The 23130-nt window shown below is 43.0% G+C and overlaps 1 protein-coding gene and 1 long non-coding RNA gene across 2 annotated transcripts; one reads left to right on the forward strand and one right to left on the reverse strand.

Annotated features, from left to right (window-relative positions):
* Window positions 1–11327: 11327 nt before the first annotated feature.
* LOC133017572 (centrosomal protein of 19 kDa-like) lies at window positions 11328–12423 on the reverse strand. The gene is made up of 3 exons (XM_061083681.1): window positions 12415–12423; window positions 12165–12297; window positions 11328–11674 (listed from the first exon to the last, which is right to left on the reverse strand). The coding sequence occupies exons 1-3, from the start codon at window positions 12421–12423 to the stop codon at window positions 11328–11330; spliced, it is 489 nt and encodes a 162-aa protein (XP_060939664.1).
* A 7499-nt stretch (window positions 12424–19922) lies between these two features.
* On the forward strand, window positions 19923–20563 carry LOC133018229 (uncharacterized). The gene is made up of 3 exons (XR_009682801.1): window positions 19923–20000; window positions 20121–20214; window positions 20306–20563. It is a non-coding gene; the product is annotated as an uncharacterized LOC133018229 (long non-coding RNA).
* Window positions 20564–23130: the final 2567 nt, after the last annotated feature.

The raw sequence follows: 23130 nt of genomic DNA on the forward strand, positions 1-23130 counted from the left end.
GGTGCGTTCACGGTTAAATACAACAAGCGGAGAAAGCAGAATCGCGGGCTGACCGGCGCAGAGAAATGCGCGTCCCGTGAGAACAGCCAGGCGCCTGCGCGCTGGAGAATTGTGCGGCGCGACGCTTCGGCGTCCGGTGTTATACTTAAGTTATCAAGATCAGTCTTGTACAACCAGGGGGAGTATTGCCCCTCTGACAGCCAAGCTGGGTCAGAACCTGTCATCCGGTGGTGACTGAGCAGATGCTTGTCTGGGGCAGGGCGTGCAACACGTGGACTCTTCTCTGAACTCGGACCCGGAGCAGGAGAGCTCCTCCGGCTGCTTCTCGCAGGAGAGTGGCTGTTACCATCTCCACCTGGGAGCGTTTAAAAAAGCGAGAGAGACTTATATCAGAGGTTCATAATGTAAATAGACCAACATCTACACTGCTGTATTTCTATGAAGCCCAAACAATATCTTACACAAATTCTGCCACATTGTAAGGAAACAAGTGTCTCATGTCCGCTGCCTGGCCCTGATTTTCACTCTCTCGATTGCTGCTCTCTGTCTCCTGACATCTGGCCTCACTGTCCCTCGGTGGTGAAGGCACTGTACTCCGCGCTGCATAAAGAAAGGAGGTCAAAGGGAAATATTTTTGTAATGATGTTAATCTCATTTTATCTAAGTGCAATTTAACCCTAATTCCATCTTTTTAAGTGTGTTTCCTTTAAAAGGCAGCCTTTAAGGATTTAGGGTGAAGCAAAACTGAATGAGATGAGCTAGGTTTGAGAGTTGCCTCTCCCTTTCAGTACAAATGACTGAATTGTGCTACTAAGCTCAGTCTACACCTCTTATAATGACTTGTAGGTAGATGAATCAAGACATCCAATCCAAATACAGTTTACAGGTTGCTTACAGTGATCCAATTGAGGCTGACAAAACAAAAACAAAAACCAAACTGGTGCTTAAATTCTGTCAGGTTGGCATTTAACGTTAAGCTTTGATCACACTACATGACTTTCAGGGCCGGTTTTGGAGACAGGGCTTAAATCAAGGCTGGAGTAGGCCTAAGTCAGACTAGTTAATCCTGGCTATTTAAGTGGCTTGCATGAACATGGCATAAATTTGGCTTAGTTAGTCTGAGACTATGGAGTCCTGGAGTAAGTTTAATGAGAACACCTGGTTCAAGCCTCATTAGACTAAGTGGAAGCACAGGCTGTTGGTCCAATTGTGCTCATGAAAACCTGAAATGGAGTATGAAACACCATTGTTGCAGTGAATTTTGAGACAACACAATGGCAGAGGCAAAGAGAATCGCTCCAAAAATTATAGTGAGCATGAAAAAACACTACTAAAACTAATTGTATCGAACCATCCAGTCATTGAAAGCAAAATCCATACTGCTGCTATTGAACAGAAGAAAAGAAGTGCTTGGACTGAAATTGGCAATGAATTCAATGCAAATGAAGATGCCACCACAAGAACAGTACAACAACTGCAGGTGAGTTAATCTTCATTATTAGGCACAAAAATATGTGTTTGTTTCCTGTTGCCTATACCCTGCTTATTTATGGCCTACCCAAATACAATACTCCTGCTGCTTGTAGCATTCACATTGAATGAATATCCTGTTTAAAAGGATAGTAACCTATTTTAAAGGGGCATATGCATGTTAAACATGGTGGTAGAGTAAGATATGTTGCACAAAGGAAAATCCATACCTATATGTGAGGGGGAAAGAAATATAAAATAAAATCATTTCTCCACCATGACCTAAATTATCAGGAGACAAACCTATTTTTATTATGCCTTATCAGTACCAGTATTTCAGATTTCCCATATTACTATTTTTGTGACATCAAAAAAGAAAACTAATGAATGATATCTGCCTTCATAGGTTCTATGGAAGAACATTAAACTGGGATTAAAAAAAGAGAATGCAGCAAGCAGAAGAGAGCGATTTATTACAGGTGGTGGACCACCAATAAAGGACACATGTGATGAATTGGGTGACTTGCTGTCTGGTATAATAGAGCACCAGCAACCTCTGGATGGTATACCAGACAATGACCATTTGGACAGTGAACATGGAGAACTGAGCACAAATGGTAAATATACCTTAGGAAGTAAATTGGTTACAGGACCATATTAGTTGATTTGAGTTTGGAACAGTGGTCTTTTTTTCCAGAGGAAACCAATCAAGAGCCAGTTCACAACGAGCCTGAACCCTCCACATCTGCTATGGCACCCCTGGGAGATGAAGCTGCTACCATCCAACAGAGACCAAAAAAGATAACTATGCATGAAAAGTTAGCCAGAGAATTTCATGAGCGTAAAATTGAATATTTAAAAGAAGAACATGAAATGAAAATGAGAATTCTAGAGGTTGAACTGGATATGAAATTGGGAGAGAGGGCTATGCTCCAAAAACGAATTCTGCATACCAGTAGCCATGGTGAATATGAGGAATTGTGAAAAATAAAAATAAATGTATTGTCATTTGGCATGTGAGTGTGAGTGAGTATTAATCATCACAAACTACATTTTAACCAGCCTTGGTTCACTTGTTTAATTTTGCTACATTATTGTAATTTTGTACAGAAACAGTATGCAAGCAAAACTATACCATAATGAATACATTCCATATTTAAATGCTGAAGTGCTGCACTGTGAAAGCAGCTCTGTGTGCAAGTCCTCGCTGGTCATTGGCTGCCTCTGCCACCATGGGCACATCTGCATCATCCTGATCTTCCATTGGCAAATCAGGACAGCCATGCTGCTTCAGGTAGTTGTGCAGCACAGCTGTAGCAATGATCACTTTGCAGCATCTTCTTGGCTTGAAACGAGGCGTATTTCGTAGGCACTGGAATCGAGTTTTCCATACTCCAAACCTACGCTCGATCATCCCTCTAGTACGGATATGAGCTCTGTTGTACCTTTGCTGCTCAGCTGTTGTGGGATTTAGATGTGGTGTGAATAAATAGTTACTCTGACCATATCCACTATCACCAAGTAGTAGTCCACTATGTTGTCCTCTCTCAAATTGTGCACACAATGAAGAGTTGAGAAAAATCCTTGAATCATGGGTTGCACCTTTCCAACTGGCAACAATGTTTGAAAACTTCAAATTAGGAGTGCATACACCCTGAACATTGATTGAAAAACAGTTCTTACGATTCCTGTATTCCTCTGCATCAGGAGTTGATGGACACTTGATGGGAACATGACATCCGTCTATACAGCCAATCACTCCTGGGAAGTGCCCATATTCATAGAATTGCACTTTATAGTTGGCTTGCCCAGCAGCATCAGGGAACTTGATGTAAAGACTCCTCAGTTCACAAATGGCACTGCAGACTTTGTGAACTATTCTACATACAGTTGGTTCACTGACACCACACAAATCACCAGTTTCACGATGAAAGATTCCACATGCCAAGAACCTCAAAGTGATCAGAACTTGCAGTTGATTGGACACAGGCCTTCCTCTTTGAGACAGAGAGGAAAGTCTAGGCTCAAGCAAAGTAATTATCTCCAATGCATTTTCCTTGTGCATACGAAAGCGGTCTCGAAAAGTTATTTCATCAAACTGATTCAATGGATCACTCCTATCCAGCAGTATTCGTCTGGCTGGCCTTTGTCGTGCATGTTGGTCCTCATTTAGATATTCCAAATAGTCCATGCTCCCAAACAATCCAAGCTCAGTTTCACAAACAGTAGCCTAGCCTACTAAGCGGGAGTTAAACCTGCCTCCTTGGCAGATTAGTTTAAGCTTCAATTCAGTCCAATTTAGTCCTGGAGTAGCTCTAATGCTCAATTTTGCAATCGGCTTTGTTTAATCCAGAACAGGCTTAATCCACGACTATTTTAAGCTACGTCTGTGCAAGTGAATTTCAGTTAAGCCAGCTCAAACAGCATTTTAGTCTGGGACTAGGTTTAAGCCTTGTCTCTGAAACCGGCCCTAAGTGCGCTACACTAATCCCCAAGTTCCCGCTGTGGGCTTTCAAAATAAGACAAACACGGCAAAATAAAAGAAATCCATAAAAAAAATGTGACTGCAGTTCCACGTTGAACAGGATTTAACTAACAACACATTTACACCGTTACACTTCCATACACGTTTGGACCGTGATTTTTTTTTTACAGTTTTTAAGCGGCTCTGTGCCTCTGTCATTCGCGCTGTGCGCTGCGCCAACAGCGTCAAACCAAACGGAGCGACACCATCTCCTCCGGCTCTAGATACATTTATGTAGTTTTTAAAAATCTGTAGTTTGTACGCAGGCTGAGTTTATACATGTGCCTGATCACACTGTGTGTGTGTGTGGGAGAGAGAGGAAAATGAGCGAGCGAGCGGCTGATAAATGCGCTGCTCTGACGAAAGATTTAACTCATTCATAAAAGTCTCGATGATTATGTGATCAGTGTTGATATTGTGGCGTCGGTCGAATTTAGTCGGAGGAGGTGGAGCGAGATTTGATGTTAACAGATTAACATGGATTTATACATGTTGCTTAACATTCCTGGCAAATAAAATAATTAGTCTACAGTGACTAACTCCAACTATGACCAACATTTGGTAAGATTTAATAACTTTTACCTTGTAGAGAGCTCCTCCGATCCACCCGAACTCGTCTGACGCAGGTGAAAAGATGGCCGACCCTTGATTCTTCTGCTGCTCTCAGTGGGCGGAGTTTCAGTAAAACATAACTATTTTCTTGATTCATAACATGAGTAAGTCTTATATATTTGACATCCCTCAAGATTAAAAGAGTTCTACATGAATAATATATGTTCAGATGAGGAACATTAATTAATCATGTCTTATATACTAAATACATACATGTAAATTGGACAACCCCACTTTTCCCATTTTTTCAGTGTAGAACAGATACATTTTTTTTATAAATAAATGATAAAGTCATTGAAGTGAGAAATAACTGTTGACTGTGCCTACAACCTGTTGCGAAACAACATTTCAAATTCTCAGACCCACCTTTCCTTCTCCGGCACACAGGACTTTCAAAGTCACTATCGGGGAGTTCCTCAGGTTCCTCCTGGAGAAAAAAAAACATGTTATGTGTGATATATAATACAAGTCAGTGGCAATGCAGAAGTATTTAACACTAAGTTAACCTGAAAAATGTCATTTATTTAAAGAAGGAAAAGCAACATACATAGTTTTTGCTTCTAATACATTGAATGTTGCCCATAACATAACTATGTACTGTCATATAAACTGTTTACCTGTATTTTGTGTATTAATGCCATTATATAGAGACAAGTGGCTGAACTAATCGAGGCAACTTCTTTTCCACCCCACAGAAAACTGCTCGAGACGTTTGGTTTCATTAGTCTTTTGCATCCCTTGACTGTACTAAAATACTCAAATTGGAATGACTGGCCCATAGACAATGCAAACGTTCTTCTGAAAATGGCTGTCATTTCTTCTCGAAGTTGTGCTTCAGACCAGTCAGATGTAAAGGAGATCTTCCCAATGAGGCCATCTTGTGCCAAATTTGCTCTCGAGTCTCCCCTGGGAATGCAGATTGTTGATGCTGAAGAAAAAGGCAAACACACAACATCTCGTGTATAGTGTTTGCAGGCTTTGATTTTTCTCACAAAATGTGAGTGTGTAGCAGGCCTTTGAGGAACTGATGGAAGGGGAACCTTAAATCAATGAATATACCTGTGCATTACAAGGGAGCAATAAGTTGTTAGTGATTAAAAGATTAAAACACAAACAAACAGCCAGCTAGGTTACATGAGTATGAAAGTATACCGAGCGGTATGACGTCCCAGTGGAGGTGGAGGGTGTGGCTGGCCCAAGTGTGTTATTGTAGTTGGTGGGAGCCTGAAGAGACATTAGCAAAATATTAGCAACATTATCTTTCAAGTGTTTTTAATGTTTTTACGCCCAGCAGTCACAAACCACGGATGTGATTGGCAAAGGACAAAAAAGCAGGAAAATGTAGAAACAAAGAGAGATACGCTACATTTGATGTTTTTTTACAGTATGCACTCTGGTACCTTATTCACATTAAATTAATGTCTTTATCATTGTGACTGCCTCTGTCCTCCATCAGCATAACTCTCTCTCTAGCCGAGCAGAGAACGGTTTTATCTTGTGAGTAAAGGCCAGCAGGTAAGCCAAGGTGAGATGTCTGACTGAGGACAGAGGCACATTAACATTTGACCTCCGTTAGCTGTAACGCTAAATTATATCATTTATGCTTTGCTGCTCAGAACATCTTCACGTTATAGGAGTCGAGGGAATCATGTAAGCCTGAGATATTCTAGCTTTTGTCAAAACAAAAAACAAATCAAAACACAGCGACATCCGGGTGCCACACAAACATCCGCTTTTAACCACCCCCAGTGCACTCGTTACCTTGGTAACCCCACAGTAAGTGTACAAACCCCATTAGTGTAACGTCTTTGGTGAATTATGTGTTATCACCTGTCCCCTACATACGTCCCCCTAGAATTCACAAACAAAGTTAATACGTTGGGGCTCGAATCACCCGACCTGCACGGCTCCTTAAAACGTGAGGCGGGGATGTAGTCTGGGGCTTAACTGGAGGCACACTAAAGGCTGTGCGGTGGCCCGGGGGGTGAGCAGGAGGGCGCCCCCGCCGTGGAGGCTTAGCTACCTTCGTAGGTTGGGTTAAATCCAAGTGGGCAGGTTTCAGCCGGTCCACAGATACATGTTCTGGTTTACCACCAATGTCCACGATAAACGTTTTAGGGCCAGCCTCAATGACCCTAAATGGACCTTCATTGCGATGTGGGAACTGGTGCGAAAACCTTGGCATTGTCCAGGAGCGTAGCTCGTTGTTGTGCTGCTGACCAAGAAACTGTAGTATCAGGGATCAGGTGGAACCGCTCGCACAGCCCATTAGCCTGTGGATGGTATGCGGTGGTGCGGTGAAGTTTAGTCCCCAGGTTCTCTGACACCGAGTTCCAGAGTCCCGATGTAAACTGCAGGCCCCGGTCAGACGAAATGTCAGATGGGACGCCAAACCGAGCAACCCAGGTGATGATAAATGCCTGAGCCACATCAGCCGCTGCTGTTGACACTAACGGCACAGCTTCCGGCCAACGTGTGGTTCTGTCAACCATGGTGAGAAGGTGTGTGAACCCCTGAGAGGTGGGCAGGGGCCCAACCAGGTCCAGGTTAACATGGTCAAACCTTCTTTCGGGCACTAGGAAATGTGCCAGGGGGGCCTTAGTGTGGCGGGGGACTTTAGAGCGTTGGCACACCACACATGTTTCAGCCCACTTCCGCACATCCTTTTTAAGTCCATGCCAGACAAATTTTGCTGCTACCAACTTCTGTGAAGGTCTTTTTCCTGGGTGTGACAGGCCATGGACAGCGTCGAAAATCTGTCGTCTCCATCCTGTGGGAACGACTGGTCGTGTATGGCCTGTGGAAACATCACATAGGAGTGTAGTGCCAGCAGCACCAAAAGCAACATCCTCCAACCTCAGTCCTGTCTCAGCCATCCTCAGTGCCTGAACATCTGTTTAACCCTAACAGCTGGACGGCTCCAGTGATCGCTCGGGAGAGGCAGTCAGCCGCTGGGTTGTGCTTGCCTGCCACATGTTGTATATCTGTTGTAAACTCTGATATGAAGGAAAGCTGGCGCTGCTGGCGAGCAGACCACGGCTCTGCCAATTTAACCATGGCAAACGTCAAAGGCTTGTGGTCCACGTACGCTGTGAAACTTCGGCCCTCTAGCAGGAAACGAAAGTGTCGAACGGCAAGATAGAGGCCTAGCAGCTCCCTATCGAATGTACTGTAAATCCGCTCATTGGGGCGCAGTTGCCTGCTGAAAAAGGCGAGCGGCTGCCAGGCCCCCTTGACCCACTGCTCATGCACCGCTCCAACTGCATAGTCCGAAGCATCGCTCGTGATGGATATCGGTACATTGGGTGCGGGGTGTGCAAGCATCGTTGACTTAGCCAAAGCTGCCTTAGCATCCTCAAACGCTTTATGCCTTTCCTCCGTCCAAATCACTGCGTGCCTGGCCGCTTTACTCTTCAGGGCCTCATAAAGAGGTTGCATTAGCTGTGCTGTATGCGGAATAAAGCGGTGGTAAAAGTTCACCATGCCCAAAAACTCCTGCAGAGACTTCACTGAGAGTGGGCGTGGGAAATTCGCCACAGCTTCCACCTTTGAAGGGAGAGGAACTGCACCGTCCTTAGTAATGCGGTGTCCCAGGAAGTCGATAGTCCTCAACCCAAACTGACACTTGGCTGGGTTTATAATCAGGCCATGCTGACTGAGTCGCTCAAACAGTGTCAAAAGGTGAGAAATGTGCTCTGTCTTAGAAGCACTAGCCACCAGTATATCATCCAGATACACAAATAAAAAAGGAAGGTCCCTCAGTACTGTATCCATCAGTCGCTGGAAAGTCTGAGCTGCATTTTTAAGACCGAACGGCATCCGAAGGAATTCGAAGAGGCCAAATGGTGTGATAACCGCTGTCTTGGGTACATCCAGTGGGTGCACCGGCACCTGGTGATAGCCACGGACTAGGTCCACCTTGGAAAATATGACTTTATCCGCCAAACGGGCAGAAAAGTCCTGGAATGTGCGGGACAGGATAACGATGGGGTGTTGTTGAGTCATTCAGCCGGCGGTAATCGCCGCACGGGCTCCAACCACCGCCTTTTTTTCCACAATATGCAGCGGTGAAGACCAAGGGCTACTGGAACGACGAATAATCCCCAGGCGCTCCATGTTCTCAAACTCAGCTTTAGCAATAACCAGCTTTACCGGGTGTAGGCGCCGGCTACAGGCATGAACTGGCGGGCCTGCTGTAGTCATATGATGTTCCACGCCATGTTTGGTGCTGTTGGATGAGAACGTGGGCTTTGTTAAGCTTGGAAACTGTATCAGGAGGCGGTGGAACTCATCCGTGGTTGGCATAATGCTGGACAGCCCCACAAAGTCTGATACTCCGATTGAGCAGGTATAAGAACAAAAAGTCCCCGGGTGAGTCCCAGGCTGCCGCGCAGCTCTGCTGTCCCGCCAGGAAAAACTTGTCTTCCTCAGCCAGTGCCCGGCAATCCGTGATGCTCGTGTTGGCCAAAGCAGACCGCACCTGAGACGGCAGCTGCTGCAGGAAAAGCTCCTTGAACAGAAGCTCCGGCTTGTGGTTTCCCAGGAGAGACAGCATCTTGTCCATTAACTCCGAAGGCTTGGAGTCACCGAGGCCGGTAAGTGACAGCAGCCGGCGGGCGCGCTCGGAGTCGGAGAGCCCGAAAGCCTTCAACAGGTGATCCTTCAGTGCACCATATTTATCGTGCTCTGGAGGATGTTCAAATAAGCTCACCACTCTGCCCGCTGTTGCGCTATTGAGAGCCGCGACGATATAATAATACTTAGTGGTATCAGCTGTAATGTCTCTCAGGGCGAACTGTGCCTCCGTCTGAGCAAACCAGGCCGCCGGTTGCGATTCCCAAAACTCCGGGAGCTTAAGTGCGACTGCGTTTATCGCCATGTCCGTCTCTGGATACGTCCAGAGTAGTCAGGGTCACCAATATAGGAGTCGTGGGAATCATGTAAGCCTGAGATCTTCTAGCTTTTGCGTGCCTCGCGGCCAGCGTTTATTTGCACAAACAAATCAAAACACAGCGACATCCGGGTGCCACACAAACATCCGCTTTTAACCACCCCCAGTGCACCCGTTACCTTGGTAACCCCACAGTAAGTGTACAAACCCCGTTAGTGTAACGTCTTTGGTGAATTATGTGTTATCACCTGTCCCCTACAATGTCATCTTTAACTCACATTTACACACCTTGCTTTTCAGCTCATGAGTTCGTCCCACTGCGTCACTTACCGGTGTGAGTTTTACTGTTTATAGAAACATATGTGCTACACATAAAGTGCATTGATGCTAGTAGCACATCTCTACTGGCTACCGTAAGCTAGCTTAGTTAAGTTAGCGTTGACAAGAATCCAATGCTACGTGATTTTTAGAAAACATAATTACCGAGGTGGCCTGTGGTAGCCCTGTGGTGGTTGCTGTCGCTGTGGAACAATTTTGGATTGCTGCCAGAACGGCTCTGCCGATATTTTCCGCTAACGCCGATTCATTCATCGACATGTTTGCAGAGCGACCATGGCGGTCAGGAGAGTGTACCGGGTGGAGGCAAAGTGCGCCCCCTTGTGGCTGGCTATAGTGGCTACAGGTCATAAGTCCCGCATCCAGTGTTGGGGAGTAACGGAATACATGTACCGGCGTTACGTATTCTCCACTCAAGCCTATGGGAAGCCCCCCCCCCCCCCCCCCTCTCTCTTTTTATCTTTATGACTGCTTGTGTGTCTGTAGTGGATGGGCAGAGGGGGGCATTTAATAATGTGATGTCATCAATATCGTTAAAAATCATTTTTCAGTGTGTTTCCTGGAGCGATACGCTCGCGTCAAGCTAAAAAAAAAATAGACTCAACGCCGAAAAGATCGCAGTGTGGCGCTTCAGCCTCCAGTTGCATCGGCAGAGAGAGAGTTTAAACTGCTGCTGCTCCACTGACTATAACAACGGCGCAATCCTACACTTAAAAAAATGCAATACAATGTGGAAGTAATCCAAGCATTCAGAATACGTTACTGAGATTAGTTAATGTAATGGAATACGTTACAGATTACATTCTTGGGTATGTATTCTGTATTCTATAACGGAATACGATTTGAAAGTATCCTTCCCAACACCGCCCGCATCCTTCATAAAAGTGACACTAAAAACTCTTCAAATAAAGTTTCTCCAAACGTGTTTGTTATTTTATGTAGTCAATATCACGATTATCCATGTCCAAGACTAGTCCATTTCCCCCGGATAAGATTTATTCGTTATTTGCCACTATAAACACACTCTGACCTCCTTGAGCTTTTATTTTGTTACTACTTCCTGTAACCGGCATTTGAATTTGCATATTAGTTAAATATTTAGTTTCACCCGAAACATTTATATTTAAATTTAACATTAAGATTTATATTTAAATTTAACATATATATTTAAATTTAACATTTAGATTTAACATTTAGGTTTAAATTTAACATTTAGATTTATATTTAACATTTAGATTTAGCATTTAGATTTAACACTTAAGTGTAAAATTTAACATTTGGATTTAAATATTTAAAATATCTCTGAGTTGACAAATATTGTTTTAAATAGGCAAAAAAGTGACTCAAAAATTCACACCAGTTTTTTTCAGCGTGAGCTACTTTACAAACGGCACCCCATAGATATCTCTGACAATTGTGATATTTCTTAACAAAATACAAAACTACTATACAAAACTATATATAAAATATATACATAAAGGATTGATAACAGTTTTATAATTCATCATCAGACTCGTCATCCCAGCTGCACTTTTCTCGAGTGGACTTGCTGAAATCCACTTCCAGGTCATAGACAAAATCAGCATCATCTTTGCGCTTTTGGTTCTTCTCAAACAGTTCGTCCATTTGGCCCTTCTTGCGAGCCAGCTCCTCGTCGTCCAGTTTGTTCAGGTCTTGGTCGGGGTCCAGATGAAATGAGGGGAGACTGTGCTGCAGTCTGTAGCCCTGCATGTGATCTTGCAGGATGATGTGAAGCTTCTCGAGCTGGCTCTGAGACACAGCCTCCAGGTAGCCCCTGTGCTGAGGGTTGTTCTTCAGCCTCTCAGCAGCCAGGCTGTAGTCTGGAGGTTCAGGTGAGGAGACATCAAGGGTTAAACACTGGCAGGAACAGTTTAAAGGATTGGATAAACCTTCTGTAGGGTAATAACTGACTCCCGTTCCTCCCACTTTGTGAATATTTAGTTTCCTATTGAAGGTGATAGAAACAGGATGCCTCAATGATGGAAGTCTTCCTGTCAGTCAATTTGTTGTAATTCGATCAAGCACCATCTTAATACTAGCTCAAATTATTTTTTTATGCAGGTGCTGCTGACAGTATAAAACCTCCAAAATGTTCTGATCCTTGTACTTAACGTGTGGTCTTATTGGTTCATATTCCCACTAATGTGCAGTCAATTAAATGACAAAATACTAAATATGGAGCCTGCAGGGTCCCTGGGATTTCTGAGTCTAGTGCTGGTAATAATATGTAATAACAATATGTTTTGCTAGATAGCGCTGTGTGATTGCTGTAGTTTAAGTGTAAGTTGCAAAATTAACATCTTCTTTTACCTGAATACTTTGAGAAGTTCCGTAAAGGTATTATTCTCTTTCGTATCTTTTTGTTTTCCATGTGTTGATAAATTAAAACTATGGAAGCAGGAGAGAACTTCACTCCACGTAGCTTTGCCTCATAAAGTATCCTCTGTTTATGTCAAAACTTGGTTTAACTGTATTTTAACCAAATCCAACCAGCCCATTGTTGCATTCGGGTTGACACACCTGTAAAAACAAGATATTTTCAATACAAGAAGTATTTTACGGTCTGCATTTTAAGGGAGAACAGCAGTATTAAAGTGAGGGACTTACAGGCTCGAGATCCAGGTTCCTTTGGTGTTTAGTGGTCGAATGAAAATAATAGCATGAACAATCTGGTTTTTCAAATGTCTCACATGGTAGCCCTCATTGGGACACGGGATGAGGATCAGTTTGCGACTTCTTGTAGTTCCAGTAATTCGAAGCAACTCAAATCCACCCCCTTGTCTGAGTTTGGGATATGCCTCTGAAATAAATTCTCTAAATTTATTCGGATTGTGACAAGTCTTACAAATGAAAGCTCACTAACTAGTCTGCTGCGCTATCTTGGTTAACTTTAGCCTTGCACACTTAACAGGAATGTGATGGGCTTTGCATGACTGAATAAATCATTCATCACCAGCATCTTAACTTCGGCATTAAACATCGGGCCTAGAGGTCTATTGTTTGCCAGTTCCTGGTGATCAGCAGGGCAAGTAAGATGATGGACATTCTATGGTGACCCGCCGTGCACACTTAACAGGAATGTGATGGGCTTTGCATGACTGAATAAATCATTCATCACCAGCATCTTAACTTCGTCCACAGATGGGATTTAGCCTCACAAAATGTTCACTGCAGAAACTTACCGTCCACTGGGTGTCTTGGGACGGAGTGGATGAAATTTGCACACTACCGGTACCCGGCAATGCATAAAAAATACTAAAGCGATGATCCCCACATGGGTGGCTAATTCAGTGTAATTCAATACATTGGCAAAAGTTTGATATAACTGTTTGCAGAAATGAACAAAAGAAACTCACATTTCTCAAGCAGGTCTGCCAGCGGTCTCCCGGTTGAAGATTTATTGAATTCCCAAAGCCACACCATTTAATGGGGTCATGCTTAATGTATCATATGTGTTAAACGTAATAAACACAACGTTAATTACTTTTACTGTTTATAAGTTTCCACTCAACATGGACACTGCCATTACATGTTCCGCCCAGGAACCACTAACACATCCCAGCGCGACTCGCGGTCACTAGCAAGGGGTCAAAGGGTGCACTTCCTTTTACCTTATATATATATATATACAAATTTTGTTGCCAAACACAAACCTTTCAAATGCACCACAGACTCTATGGACAACCTGAAATGTGAAAATGTTGTCAACCAGCAGATCCCTGTCTTCCATGCATTTCAACGGCCTGAGACACAGCAATAGTCTTGCAGTGGTTCAGTGTCTTCTATCAGATTTTCCAAAGATGTACATTCAGATGTACCTTCAAAAACAGCAACCAAGAATAATAATAAACAAAAGCCTAGTACGGCAAACAAGAATATAAACCCTATATGTGATAAATCCACAGGTTACTTTTATCAAGTGTTTTGCTCTTAGAGAACACCCCACACTTTAACTCGAGTCTGAATTTTGGTCCAGTTGAACCAGATTGCATTATTTGGGAGAGAGTATACAGGTCTGTGTGAGACAAAGTATTAATTATCTCTCAAAGGGCCTCTCATAGCTCTATTTCAAGCTCAGTTACTCTTCTTCACTTCTGTCCCTTAGCATGCATGAAGCTCAGTGCCACACTATGAATACTTTCAAGAAAACATAATCAAAAATGTGTTTCCCTAAAACTGCAAACACACCTTCTTGGTTGACATTTTCTTTCAACCTGGCCACCCTTTTACATTTATAAACACATTTTCCTTAATCGATTGGTAACAAATTATCTCATTAGAATTATTGTGTCCAAAACAATGTGAAACAAATAAGCATTTGAAATTCAGTATTTACTTGATCGTTATTAAGCCCCACTAACTGCCCATTACTACTAATATTTTGAGGGTCAGTTGTCTGCTGTCATAGAGGAGTTGGATGAATGATTGATAGCAGTTTGCTCAGTTCGGTCTTAGGAGATACTGATCTGACTGATCTCAACATTGTGCAGGAGCCTCTATGCAAGAAGGACCTATTTTTACCAGTGGAGGCCCATTGAAAATATTACAGAAGGAAACGGTCAGTTGCAATTGAGATTAAATCTCCATATGATCATATGGAGACATAACAGTCACTACTTTCATAAACCAAAATGATTGAGGGCTGTAGGTGGGTTGACGCTTCTCATTCCAGCTTAGATCCCATTCATTAGGAACATTGTAAAGGCTGTAAACACAAACACAGAACAATGATAACATCACAAGGTATATTTTTCTCAGACTAAAAAATGAATTTCTTTAATATTCAGATGATAAAATCATAGATCATGGATGTGTTGTAAAAAAAATAAATCATATCCACTATGCATTTGGATATTGCAGTCATCAATTTTGGCTAATCAGATCATCTTTTACTTTTAAAAGTGTTGTGCTCCCTGCTGTGGTGCTCTGACAGTTTTGTAATGGATGAGCAGAGCAGGCACGCTGCAGTGGAAACACTTCTCCCAAGAGAGAACTGATGTCCTTGGATGCAGATGGCATGCCGCCAAGGGCAGATGATGTTCTTTTTTGAGTTCAATTCATATTTCCGCAGGCACTGAATTTCCTGACATGTTTTGCATTATTCTGTTATTTCCCTCCAGTTCGTTTTACATGACTGATTAAAAAGGTTACATTCATTTAATTTCTGGCAACATAAACCCATAAGCAATAATGCAGCAACAGACAATAATGCAAGATAAGCTCATTGTCAGTTAAAGATACTTGTACGATTTAGTTATTTAAAAATAATCCCACAACATATTTTTGAAATTATTCAGGGAGGGCGCACGCATCTGATTACATTTATCCCGACCTTTTGCATCGTCGGCCTGACGATGGACAGAAAAGTAAAATTAACACCCAGGTCTAAAAATGGCCAACTGGGCATTAAACATCGGGCCTAGAGGTCTATCGTTTGCCAGTTCCTGGTGATCAGCAGGGCAAGTAAGATGATGGACATTCCATGGTGACGCGCCGTGGAACGAGCAGATCTGCGCAGGGCCAGCTGACTGTAATTTAGCTGTTCGGTTGGGGACCATGAGGGAGCTGGTGGGGAGGAACCTAAACAAGCAAGAGGTGTTGCCAGAACAGCAGGTCCACGTCCAAGACACGGGGGCTGATGGTAGCCGACGAGGGGTCAGGGCCTCACCCACCGTATCAGGCCAAGGCAGCGTCTCAGTAACCTGGAGGAAGGGATCTTCTCAGCTTTAGCCGAGTCTCGTAGCTTAGCAAGCTGGCGCGCTACTGCACTCGACGGTCTCCGGCGGGGACGATTCTGTGCCGGCCGCCAATCTCAACTGCGAGGGATATTTCTTCCACGCTGTTATGCAACCCGACCACGCTACGTTGCTCTCTAACCAGAATCCAGTAGAGAGACAAGGAGCCAGAGGGAGGGTGATTGAAAGGCGGCTGTCTCCTTAAGTAGGGCGCGATAGAGCACCCCGTAGCGGCAGGGAGGGCGCACGCATCTGGCTACATAAGGCTTTGACTTTTGAGTTGCCATGTGTTTTTTTGTATTACAAAATTTTGCGTAGAAATCAGCCTTACAGTACAGGCAGTATGCCCGTGTATCATCTCCAATAAATGAGTTCAACCAGCCTTTGAATTCAGGGTTTGATTCCCACTCCTTTCTGTATTTTTGAGCGTACAATTTAGACTGAGACATGATGAGCTAGGTTTAGCTTATGTCACAGAGAGGCACACACACAGTCGAGTGAGTAAGTGACTGAGGCTGTGTGAATCAAATGCAGTGATTTATTTTAGTGTGACAGTGAAGAAACATTGACATTTACTGAATGCCAGGGTAGGATCAGCGACGGCTTTACACACGGTCCTGGAACTTTCTCTCCTTGATTGGCAAAGCACATGGAAACATTCTCATCCATGCCATCAGCTCATTTGGCACCTGTACCCTCTGTGGAAGTGGACACAGAGTCCTCTGAGAAGGACAGCTTGAAATGGACCTTGGCTTCACGCCTTAACTGAAGAGCCACCAAGTGATGCACAGTCAAATCTCCAGATTTTTTGCCTGGTATGATGCTAATGAATTAAGATCCATTCATTTTCAGAAACTCATCATGCTTGAGCACCTTCACATGGTAAGGTGATGGCCTGATTTTTGCAGTCTGGAGTATGATGACGTAGTCTCTCTGGGTGAAGTTATCCGTAACTATTTTGCGTTCAATAGTACTATGCATGCTGTCACACTCCATTTGTGTGCCCTGCAACAAGATGTTTCTGTGTTATTAGTACCCCATATTTCGTTGCAAGCTCAGAAAATACATTCGCCACACATGCAATGCAGTTCTGATAACCGCAACTGTCGCTCCACACTCAAAATGCTGACTAAAAAGACTGATTAAAAAGGCTAAATACCTATATATGCAATAATTATAGCCTAGCCCAGGGGTGGGCAAACATTTTGACTCGCGGGCCACAATGGCTTCTAAAATTTGACAGAGGGGCCGGGCCAGGAACAGATGGATGGTGTGTTTTTGTGAACTAATATAAATGACATGGAAAAATCATTACATGAAAGGATTTGGCATTTACCAAGTAGCAAATCACTTATTTGCAAGGCCATTTAACAAAAACCTTCCTTCAGAGAAAGGCTTGCTAGCCTTTGCTATTTCGAATGCCCCCCAAAAAACATGCCTTGGTAGATGACTCTTTAATCGCAGTTTGTCTGGGAATTTTTTTTTTGCTGAGTCTGTAAATTAGTCGCCAACCTCTGAGCTGCAGCCGCCCGTTCTTGCGTTGACTGCTTGCTAGCGTAGTTAGCATGCTTCGTAGCAAAGTGACGGCTGATGTTGTACTCCATGAAAACTGCGACAGTTTCTCTGCATTTTTTTTTTTTATTATTTGGACAAGTTCGGCGGGCCGGATTAAAAAGCCCAACGGGCCGTATACGGCCCGCGGGCCGTACTTTGCCCATGTCTGGCCTAGCCTATATTATAGTAAACCTAATCAACTACCAATAATGGACAAGCCCTAAATCATGGAAATAACTTCAGCTGCTAGCTAGCTAGGTCATTCTTCTTGATGCTGCCGCCATCTTGAAAAGCTTGTAAAATTCCCTAAATTACATCGTGTTTTGACTTACACAAAATAAACGGCCTAAGTCACACTCTTGACATAGGCCATTATACTACAAGGATAGAATCGCATGATCTATTCACCTGAGGATGTAGGCGATTTTACGAGAGGTGGCCAGAATCATGACATGATTTGGGCAATAGGTTAACGATTAACTTTGGTTAACCAGCTAAAGGACGTTTGGCTTCAAGGAAGCCCAAACCCAGTGACATTTTGTATGCCAAAATTCCATGGCTTCTATAAAAGTCGTCATAACTGTGTAAGATTGGAATCTTGATTGTATTGGAACATACATTTGCCACAGGAAAGTATGAGGTCTTCTGAAAAACTAGCTGTGGCTGTATTGTTGCAGGAGGAACTTTCCTCAGCCCAGTCCCAAACATAAGGACATCCTCCAAAGAAGGGCTCTCCTCTTTTTCTGGCGGTGGGGGGTGGTGGAAATATGTTTATATACATTTTTATTTTCTATAACTCACTGTTTAATGCATTGATGATTCTGCACGTCTTACAATGTTGACAGTTAATACCTTGAACGTAGAGCAGATAATCCCGCCAGTAGCCCAGTACTCTGGCCTCCTCCTGAAACTTGGTGCTACCAGGTGGACTGAACTCAACGTGAAAGATGTTATCCACAGCATCATGTTGTCTGAGTGTAGCACATGAAAGAAAAGAACAATGATGAATGCTGTTCCAGGGCGTTGACAAAATCGAGCGTCGCTAGTTCCTTCTTGAACCTACAACACATACAGAATTATTTATTTATTTTCCAAGTACAATGTACAAGGAATTTGTTCCACAGAATAGACCGAATAGGTTGTACCTGTCACTGCATGAAAAGAAGCGTTTGTGTCGCAGAGAAGTGTTGGCACATCCTTCGGTTAACGACTTTCACACGTATCTGCAGGCAGCAAAGGAAACGCTCAGGGTTCCTGCAGTTGTCAAGCCTGTGAGCTGTTGAGATTTGACCCCCCCTGCTCCAACTCCTAGAGGACGCTTTCACATGCAAATGACAATGCTCTGAGCTTCACAAATGCAAATCAGTTTCCCTGAGAGCAGATAACACCAATGTGTAAGAGGCACCAACAAACTATCTGGCTGAGTAAACCAGGCTTAAAATAAATATTAAACCTGAAATTTTAAATTGTTCTTAAGTAAGTAAGTGTGCTATAATGAATTATATTGTATACCACGAACAAAGGTCAATGCAGTCAAAAGAAATGAAACATTGCACTTTATTTCAAATTTTTATTGTCATCCAAAACAATCCTAAATCTCAACAACTGTACAGAGTGGCATGATTACAGTCACTTTTTCAATTGTGCTGGTTAAATGCACAGAGGAAGTGTTAACCACACCTCTACCAGCAAATAAATGATGCTGGGTATGATCATCTGTGTCCTGTAAGCTCCAAACTTCTACTGGCTTTCCATAAAAATATCTGTCCTCCCAAAATACTGGCATCAAATTCACATGTCAATGGCAAACTAAGCTGTTCCATGAATTATAAATGGTACCTTTTCACCACTACTTTCAAAATTGCTATGAAACATTCATTGATTTAATGATTTATTTTTTCAGTGTAATATTTAATCCCCCATGGACTGCACAGTGACAAAACACAGCAGCCGGCTGTTTGGATACAACATACATCTCCACTCAGTTTGATTATTATTTTAAATATAAAGAAGACACAATATAGAGCTTAAATTCCTTCATAATTTGAACTTCAATTGTCTAATTGTTGTTATTAAACTTTCTCAGTATTCCATTAAAACAGTCAACACTTTTATCCAAAGCGACTTACAATAAGTGCATTCAACTATAAGGTTACGAACACAGAACAGCGTGAATCATGTGTGTAAATGTACTAAACACCACAAAAAATAAACCTGGCCTCAGTCAAATACTCATCCCATATGAAGTAACCGCTGCTCACGTCACCCGCTCGCGTCATCAGCTGATGGACTCGTCCAATCACAGCCTCGTAAACACAGTGCAGCAGCGTCGAGTGTCCCGCAGACAGGAAGCGGGTCGTGTTTAGCTTGTCCTGTACGAGTGACTCAGTCTTCGGGGTCAATAACTTGCTGAAGTCGACACGACGCTGTTCCCTGGAGGAGAAGATGAGTGCGTGGGAAGCAGAGCCGCGGGCCCGGTGTGGACGAGTCGAGCCGGAGAAGACGGGCGCACAGTCCCTGAGTTACGGTGAGAGCTAAGCTAGAGACGCCATGCTAACCACTAAGCTAACCCTACATCTGAAAGCATGTCCGCCACTCTTTGGGATAGCGAGAAAGTTGCTAAAATACGAATACAGCATCGAGTGCTGGAGCAGATCTAGTGCATGTGTAAATATGTATGAATTACTTAGATGTAACAGTTTGTTCTCGTTAAGTTTTTTCATCAACGTGACTTTTCTGTATGTTTTCACAGCCTCAGCCCCCCCCCCCCCCACACACACACACACACAAACAAAAAGGCGTTAGGCTGAGACGCTGAAAGTCCGGATTTAAAGTGCAGAAAATTAAGCCATTGAATGTAAGTAACTGTTTATGAATTGTTTTGGTGTTTTTTTTGCTGTGGATCTTCCAACGGTGATGCAGCGCGGCTATTTCCGTTTATTAATAATAAAGTCATGTTACATGTGTTGTTTTCCAGCTGCCTGTCCATGACGTACAAAGACACACTATGAGCCAGTATGATCCGACCAGACCTCACATCAGCATTGAGGAGTTGTCGGAGAAGAAAGAGGGTAAGGTTATATTCATTAAATAATTTTCCAGTTACATGTAAAGGTGTATGTTGTCATTGAACTGTGCTAATTTTACTGAATGTGTTTACAGCTGATTGAAGCGGGACAGATGACATGGATCCATCCTTCCACAGCCAGGAGCGCACCGACCTGTGTGCCACACTTCATATAAGACTGGAAGCTACACTGATCTCACAGCTACACACCACAGACGTCTACACACTGGAGAAGATTCAGACAGAGTCCCACAAAGAAGTCATGACCCAGAGGCTGCAGAGAAACATTTCAAGCCTCATCTGAGTTTTTGTACAATATTTTTGCTGTATGTAAATAAAGCTTTCACTCCACATATACCTTGTTCACATTTGTTCCCTGTACAATATGTTCACCTATAACATCAAGCATCACATGAATGTTTAGTTTTAATTAACTGCAGTGCTTTTGGTAAAGGCTTACTTATAAATAATAATAAATATTAATATATACATTTTTATTATTAATATTGTGTGGGAGGGGCTTACCCCACGTGCGGAATGCTGTGACCCCACGTGTGCACTGCAATGACCCATAAGGTGACCAATAGCAACACTTCTACCAGCCAATCACGAGTGACATTAGTTTCAAGGGTCTGTGGTTTCCTCCAATGGTGAGTAGAGAGAGGTTCTAGCCAGCGGCTGGACTCCGATTCATATGCTAATTAGATCACACGTCGCGATCGGTCCGCGCGGCGGAGCGAGCCCTCCCGCGGCTCTCTCCTTTGTTCTCCAAATCCCCCTTAAGGTCCGCAAACGCTGATAGACCCACCTTGTCTTCACTGGCGAACGCCGAGGTAACATCATGGAAACAGTTGGTTACAGCAGGGGATTAGGCCTGTCCGAAGAGGTTCACTGTGACAATAATACTGCTTTTCGTCTAGTGTGTCGTGATAGTTTTTAATTATCTCCTGAACCAGACTATTGGGAATGTAGAACCTATAGTGGAACTAATTTTCTGCCATCCGTTTTTTATCCTGTTTCAGTTTTTGTTTGTCAGCTAGCTGATTCATGATTTTCTCCACATTACGTTCTTTATGTTGCTCTTTCCAAACTTTTTCCAGTGTCACAGCCCGGCTCACGCCTGTGGCAAGGAGGGAGACGACACGGGTGAACTGTTGCTCTTTTAGAATATTTATTAACAGGATAAATTATAATCCACAACCAAAGTCTACAAAAACAAAACGGAGAAGGATGGTAGCGTCCGGGAGAGCCAACCTCGTCCCATAGGTAGTGCGAAAAGAGAGAGCGCAAGATGAATCTTCCAGGCCTTTAAAAAGGGCAGAGCACACCTGGCCAAGGGTTTGCTCTGATTGACTATGACGCCCACTCCACCTAAAGCTCTAGGGAAGGAAGAACAGGGACACCTAGTGTCAAGGTGAGGATTGAAGGGGTTGTCACTCCAGGGAAATGGGATATTTCAATCTCTTTGTTTGGAGTACAGTTGCATTTTTTGAGAGGTCTGATACAAATTTATGATACCATCCGGCAAGCCCAAAGAAACTCTGAACTTCCTTGAGGTTAGTCGGTGCCGGATAGGACCTAATTGCCTCGTCTTTGTCAGGATCAGCACTGACTCCTTGCCCAGAGACAATATGTCCCAGGAATCTGATTTCTTACAGGTAGACTCTAGACTTCTTGAGATTTATGGTCAGAAAGATAGCTTTTTGGAATTGATCTTTTACAGTTGGCAGATGTTCAAAAAACTTAGTCACAGATGACGAATAAACAATAATGTCATCTAGATAAATTGAACAGATTTCTCCCCGCAGGACCTCCAGGACCTTCTTGAGACCGAAAGGCATGACATTGAAATGATACAAGGCAGTCTTTGCTTTACTGCAAGGATCTATAAGTACTTGCCAGTATCCACTATTTAAATCAATGTTGGAGAAAAGGAGTAAATGGAGAAAAGCTATCCGACATTACTCGAAAATGATAAGTCTGACATCACAATCTTTACTAAGTAATAGGTTGTTCCGCATGACCATGTTCTTCTGCAGAGGGACAACTGCGGAGAACAAACTTGACAGGTCCTTTAAGATTTGACTTGGTTTAATAAATCCTATGACTACTGAAAGCAACTCAAAATGTGTTCAGTTGACAATACATAGTTTGTCTGAGGGTTAGAAAATCAAGAAAGGCTTAAGGTAAACAACTGTGCTGATAGTACTTCTTATATCTGATAGTACCTGTGTTCCTCTTGAAACTTCTCTTCTTCCCCAGAATCTGAAGAACTGCTGTCAAAGACGACAGGTGCATAAATATCGGTGTATGTACTTTGGAAGGAAGGTACAATAATGATTGCCTTTTGAAGTAAACTCTGAAATACAGTTTATCTAGTCTGTGTCTGGTATTGTTCCACAGAAGTTTTGGCTCTGTAGTCCAGTACTTTAACCAAATAATCCATGTTTAATTTAAAATCCAATGTTGTTGAGTACAGAGACAAAACAATAACAAACTGTCACTGTCCTAATACTTGTTACTATACTGAAGATGTCTGAATAAAAAAAATGTACGTTATGACTGACTTGTAGAATTCACTTGAAGTACTAGGGTGATCTACTGAGGTGGTTGTCTGCTGGGGCATCGATGGACTCTTGGTCTGTAGCATTGATAACAATTACACTGCACTAAACTTTAAGTGTTAATGTAAAGTGAAAATAACAAAACCAGTCTGTATGACTTGTGAACGAATATAATTCACGTCTTTCTATACTAAAAACACAGTGTTCATTTCTCTGGGAGACAGTGAACGTCCCTCGCTACATCTCAGTCACACACACACACACACACCTGGTGTGGAAATAAATTTAAAAAAAATAAAAATAAAAAAATCATAAAAAAATTTCAAAGTTAAAAAAGAAAGTTATGTTGAACCAGC

This window comes from Limanda limanda, chromosome 13 (assembly GCF_963576545.1).
Source record: "Limanda limanda chromosome 13, fLimLim1.1, whole genome shotgun sequence".
Taxonomy (NCBI): Eukaryota; Metazoa; Chordata; class Actinopteri; order Pleuronectiformes; family Pleuronectidae; genus Limanda; species Limanda limanda.

What these genes read in the sequence shown, in the direction of transcription:
- LOC133017572 (XM_061083681.1), bottom strand. An exon ending in GAACTTCTCAAAGTATTCAG is followed by an intron (nt 11,675 to 12,164) that starts GTAAAAGAAGAT and finishes CTGAACCTCCAG; the next exon opens with ACTACAGCCTGGCTGCTGAG.